The sequence below is a fragment of the Lepidochelys kempii genome, chromosome 24 (genome assembly GCF_965140265.1).
Source record: "Lepidochelys kempii isolate rLepKem1 chromosome 24, rLepKem1.hap2, whole genome shotgun sequence".
In the NCBI taxonomy this organism is placed as follows: Eukaryota; Metazoa; Chordata; order Testudines; family Cheloniidae; genus Lepidochelys; species Lepidochelys kempii.
In genome coordinates this window covers 17190079-17195856 of record NC_133279.1, presented here as the reverse complement: position 1 = coordinate 17195856, position 5778 = coordinate 17190079, and the positions used below count along the sequence as shown (strand labels likewise).

The 5778-nt window shown below is 52.2% G+C and overlaps 1 protein-coding gene across 1 annotated transcript; it reads left to right on the top strand.

The window, feature by feature from the left end:
• The first annotated feature begins 370 nt into the window (after positions 1 to 370).
• On the top strand, positions 371 to 3103 carry LOC140902851 (phospholipase A2 inhibitor and Ly6/PLAUR domain-containing protein-like). The gene is made up of 3 exons (XM_073323418.1): positions 371 to 624; positions 984 to 1136; positions 2916 to 3103. Exons 1-3 carry the CDS (start codon positions 471 to 473, stop codon positions 3074 to 3076), a joined length of 468 nt encoding a protein of 155 aa, XP_073179519.1. The 5' UTR covers positions 371 to 470; the 3' UTR covers positions 3077 to 3103.
• The last annotated feature ends 2675 nt before the right edge of the window (positions 3104 to 5778 follow it).

Sequence of the window (5778 nt, the reverse complement as noted above, 5' to 3'; positions counted from 1 at the left end):
AAACAATCCCAGGCAGAGGCCTGGAGCAGAGAGTGACAGCGGGGTGTGTGTGTGTGAATGTGTGTGTGTGTGAAAGGTTCACCGCAAAGGTTCACAGGCAGAAACCTCTTCAGAGCAGCCAAATTCTTTTTTTTCTGTTTGCACAGACGTGTGGGGTTTGTTCGCAGGCACAACCTGCACCCCAGATAGCCACGTCAGCAGCTGAAAATGTATTCTAGCCACAGACACTCAGGCAGGAAACAGACTTGTCTGTGGTTTTGAGTAAGATACAAATGACCAGCTAGCAAGATGCCTTTCCCCATCCGGAGAGTTAAATGGAACTGGGCAGAACTGCTGCAAAAGCAGGTGGCATTTCTCCAAGATCTGCCTGCCCACACGTTCAGTGAGGAGGCATTGATGGTAACAACTTCCACAGTTGGTTGGTGGTGGTATTTCGCCCACGGGCACTGCCTGGGGAGGGGTGGGGAGCCATGGTTTGTACTGAGAAGGGATTTTTCCAACCTCCAGGGAGCACCCTGCAATGCGAGGTGTGTGCGTCCGAAGAGCAATCATGCGCCGGCCCCCTGCAGCTCTGCGCCCCCTCGGAAGGGACCTGCGTCACTGTCGTGGCTGAGTTCAGGCTGGGTGAGTGAAAGAAGATTCCTACTAAGTGTAGACACCATTGTCCTCCTGAAGCCAGGAGTCGAACCCAGGAGTCCTGGCTCCCAGCCCCTCCCCCTACTCTAAACAATAGACTGTGCTCCTCTCCAGGAGCAGGGACTGCTCCGTCTGGAAAGGTAATGTCATAGACAGGGGATGGGATGAGAAGGGAATTGCAGTGGGTGACTGTGGGCCCAGGATCAGACAGAAGAGAGGATTTTATCGGGGATGGGGGGGGAAGATGAGATTAGTTGGGGGTGGGGTGGATGGAACAAAAGGGGAGGATGGAACAGCTGGGGGTCCATTGGGGAGCTCAGAGGTGATGCTCTGTTTCCCTTCCACAGAGAGAAACTCCTTCTCCTACACGGGTAAATCGTGCCTGGAGCCCAAGAACTGTGAGCCCGGCCCCTTCTCGCTGACCTACGCACACAATGTCACCGTGCGGGTGAACATCGCCTGCTGTGACACCGACGGCTGCAACGCCGGGGCCATCCCAGGTGTGTGTCTGCTGCAAACCTAGAGCCGTGCTCTGGCCATACCTGCCTGGAGAGTACCCAGGAGTCCTGGCTCCCAGCCCCCCTGCTCTAACTACTAGACCCCACTCCCTTCCCGTAGCTGGGATCGAGCCCAGCGTGTGGTGAATCCCCACCCCTGGCTGACTGTGTGTGTCTGACTGTTGTCAGTGCCAAGTGTGAGCTCTGTCCCCAACGGCCGGCAGTGCCCGTCATTCTTCAAAATGGGGGCAGATGGCTGGCAGGAGAAGGAGAAGGAGCTCTTGGTCTGCACCGGCGCCGAGGACCATTATGTTGAGGAATCTGGGATATTAACACTGGATAAGTTCTCCAGATGGGGGCGGGGTCTGAACACAGAGTACAAGGTGGAGCCCAGGTGTCCTGGCTCAGTCCCAGCCCCCCTTGCTCTGACCCACTAGACTCCACTCCCCTGGCAGAGTTGCAGAGAGAACCCTGGAGTCCTACTTGCTGAGATGCCAAAGGAGCACCCAAGGAGGATAAGGCCACTGCAGAGAAAGTAAATGTATTCTGTGCATCGGTCTTCATGGCTGAGGCTGGGAGGGAGATTCCCATACCTGAGCCATTCCGTTTTGGTGACAAATCTGAGGAACTGTCCCAGATTGAGGAGTCATTACAGGAGTTTTTGCAACAAATTGATAAATTAAACAGTAATAAGTCACCAGGACCAGATGGGATTCGCCCAAGAGTTCGGAAGGAACTCAAACGTCAAATTACAGAACAACGAACTGTGGTTTGTAACCTACCATTTAAATCAGCTTCTGTCTCAACTGGCTGGAGGACGGCTAATGACACTCCAATTTTCTAAAAAGGGCTCCAGAGGTGATCCCGGCAACTTCAGGCCAATAGGTCTGACTTCGGTACTGGGCAAACTCATTGAAACTATAGGAAAAAAGAGAACTGTCAGCCACATAGATGAACATAATTTGTTGGGGAAGGGTCAACATGGTTTTGGTAAAGGGAAATCACGCTTCACCAATGTACAAGAATTCTCTGAGGGGGTCAACAAGCGTGTGGACAAGGGGCATCCCGTGGATATAGTGTACTTAGATTTTCAGAAAGCATGCCTCACCAAAGGCTCTTAAACAAAGTGAGCTGTCATGCGATAAAATCCTCTCATGTCTCAGTAACTTCACCATGAAATGAAACGGCTAAGGGGGCATACGATCGAGGTTCAAGCGTGTGGAGGAAGTAGAGAAGGAGTGTTATTTACTCCTCCTAACATAAGAACGAGGGGTCACCACAGGCAGCAGGTATAAAACAAACCAAAGGAAGTACTGCTTCACACAACGCACAAGAAACCTGTGGAACTCATTGCCGGGGGAAGTTGTGAAGGTGCAGACTATAACAGGGTTCAAACAGGAACTAGAGAAGTTCCTGGAGGACAGGTCCATCTGTGGCTATTAGCCAGGATGGGCAGGGAAGGTGGCCCTAGCCTCTGTTTGCCAGGAGCTGGGAATGGGCGACAGGGGATGGATCACTGGATGATTCCCTGTTCTGTTCATTCCCTCTGGGGCACCTGGCATTGGCCAGAGGATACTGGGCTAGATGGATCTTTGGGGTGGCCCAGGAGGGCCGTTCCTCTGTTATGTTCTCACGTTGTTCCAGGCCCCCTGCTCTGAGCACTAGACCCCACTCTGCCTGCAGAGCCGGGTGCAGTCCTGCTGGGAGGGGAGTGTGTGAGAGACCTCATGAGGGTCGGGGGGGAGAATTGGGAGCCCCCGATCACGTCTCTCCCCTGTCCAGGTGACATCAAACTGAGGATGACTGCGGCTGGATGTGGCTCCCCTGGCGCCTGCGTGAAGAGGGCGTTGGTGAAGAAATACGCCCAGGGCGTGCCGGAGATCCTGAGCCAGGCCAAGTGCTACCCAGCTCCCAGGGCCGGTGGAGGCATCGGGGAGCCCTGAGCCCCGGCCTGGCATCCTCCCCTTCTGCTCCGTGCCGGGCTGCAGTGCACCTCCCTTCAGCAGCCACGGGCTGCTGCTTCTCTTTGGGGGAGATTGCGGATTCCTTTTGTGCATTGGCTGAATAAAGCGAGTTGTGGGGAAAGTACCCCCCTAGCTCCTTGTCCCCTGACCGTCCTGTACCGCCCCCCCCACCCTTATCTGTGCACAAGTGATGCTGGCAGGAAGAGAACCCGGGAGTCCTGACTCCCAGTACCCCACCCTGTAACCCACCAGACCCCACTCCCTTCTGAAAGCCAGGGATAGAGCCCAGGAGTCCTGGCTCCCAAGCCCCCTGCTCTAACCACTGGACCCCTCTCCCCTTGCAGGGCCAGGGAATGGAACCCAGGAGTCCTACCTAGACCCCCTCCCCAAAGGCAAGGCCCGTGGCCTGTGGAAAGGCACCGGCTGGCTGAGCTCCCCTGGGGAAGGAGGGCTGTGGGAAGGAGAGGCCGTGGCTCACCCAGCTGTCCAGGCGGGTGGGAACGCCCTGGAGGTGAGAAATGTCCTTCTAGGTTGATTTTGCAGGGCTCAGTTCGTCCCGCTCTCTCTGGAGCGGCTCCACTGGGTGTGCCGGGCTCAGGGAAGGTGTCAGGAAACAGGGCAGATCCCCCCAACCGGTGGTGCTCTCATAGAATCATAGAATCATAGAATATCAGGGTTGGAAGGGACCCCAGAAGGTCATCTAGTCCAACCCCCTGCGCAAAGCAGGACCAATTCCCAGTTAAATCATCCCAGCCAGGGCTTTGTCAAGCCTGACCTTAAAAACCTCTAAGGAAGGAGATTCTACCACCTCCCTAGGTAACGCATTCCAGTGTTTCACCACCCTCTTAGTGAAAAATTTTTTCCTAATATCCAATCTAAACCTCTGTGAACTCCTGGATCGCTGCCCCCGTCTTTTCAGGTGTCCCCAGACGGTCCCCAGGGATCCCAGCTTTGCATTCGGTTCCGGTCCGTGTAACGGTCAAGCCAGCCCAGAGAGGCAGGGTTTCCTCAATCCATCCATACAGCTTATTCTCCCAGAGAACAAGGTGGCAGGGCCCCCACCCACGTGGGCTGTGCCTTCGATTGGGGGAGGGAGGAACGCGGCGGTCAGCACACGCGATGGCCCCTGCCTTTGGGGTCAGCACTTTTCTGGTGCTAAAGTTCTTCGTTAGCATTCCTACGCCATTCTCAAGGTTCCTTCTCCACTCTGAACTCTAGGGTACAGATGTGGGGACCTGCATGAAAACCTCCTAAGCTTACCTTCACCAGCTTAGGTTAAAACTTCCCCAAGGTACAAATTAATTTTACCCTTTCCCTTGGATTTCTACTGCCACCACCAAACTTTATCTGTGTTTACTGGGAAACGTAGTTTGGACACGTCTTTCCCCAAAAACCTCCCAACCCTTGCACCCCACTTCCTGGGGAAGGTTTGGTAAAAATCCTCACCAGTTTGCATAGGTGACCACAGACCCAAACCCTTGGATCTTAGAAAGATGAAAAAGCATTAAGTTTTCTTACAAGAAGACTTTTAATAGAAGTAAAGGAATCACCTCTGTAAAATCAGGATGGTAGATACCTTACAGAGTAATTACATTCAAAACATAGAGATTCCCTCTAGGCAAAACCTTAAGTTACAAAAAAGACACACAGACGGGAATAGTCATTCTATTCATCACAGTTCTTTTGTCAGCCAATTAAAGAAATCATAATCTAACATATACCTAGCTAGATTACTTACTAAAAGTACGAAGACTCCATTCCTTTTCTATCCCCGGCAAAAGCAGCATACAGACAGAGCCAGACCCTTTGTTTTTCTCCCTCCTCCCAGCTTTTGAAAGTATCTTGTCTCCTCATTGGTCGTTTTGGTCAGATGCCAGCGAGGTTACCGTTAGCTTCTTAACCCTTTACAGGTGAGAGGATTTTTCCTCTGGCCAGGAGGGATTTTAAAGGGGTTTACCCTTCCCTTTATATTTATGACACGTCCCCCAAATCTCAGCTAGGGTGAAATGGTGGCTGGGATTTCTTCCTGGAGCTCTAGGAAAAACAGAGTTAATAAGACACATGCACCTCTAAATATACTACCAAGTACATAAAGACTAACAATCTTTTCCACATCTCAAGGACGGTTTTAACCAGTTGATTGTGGGAAACTTTCACGGGAGAGTGCATCAGCCACTTTGTGAGAAGCTCCTGAGATGTGTTGGATGTCGAAATCAAAATCTTGGAGAGCTAAACTCCACCGAAGAAGTGTTTTGTTATTTCCCGTAGCGGTATGAAGCCACTGTAGTGCAGCATGGTCGGTTTGCAGGTGGAAACGCCGTCCCCAAACGTATGGGCGTAGCTTTTCCAGGACGTAGACAATGGCGAAACATTCTTTTTCACTGACTGACCAGTTGTTTTCCCTCTCAGACAGTTTTTTGGTGAGAAACACTACAGGGTGGAATTCTTGATCAGGTCCTTTCTGCATTAAAACTGCTCCCACACCACGCTCGGACGCATCTGTGGTTACTAGGAATGGTTTGTCAAAGTCTGGGGCCCTTAGTACAGGGTCAGACATGAGTGTCGCTTTAAGCTGGTGAAAGGTCTCCTGACACTTTTTGGTCCACTGAACAGCATTTGGCGGTTTCTTTTTGGTTAGGTCTCTCAGTGGGGCGGCGATTTGGTACAAATCGTCTGTAATA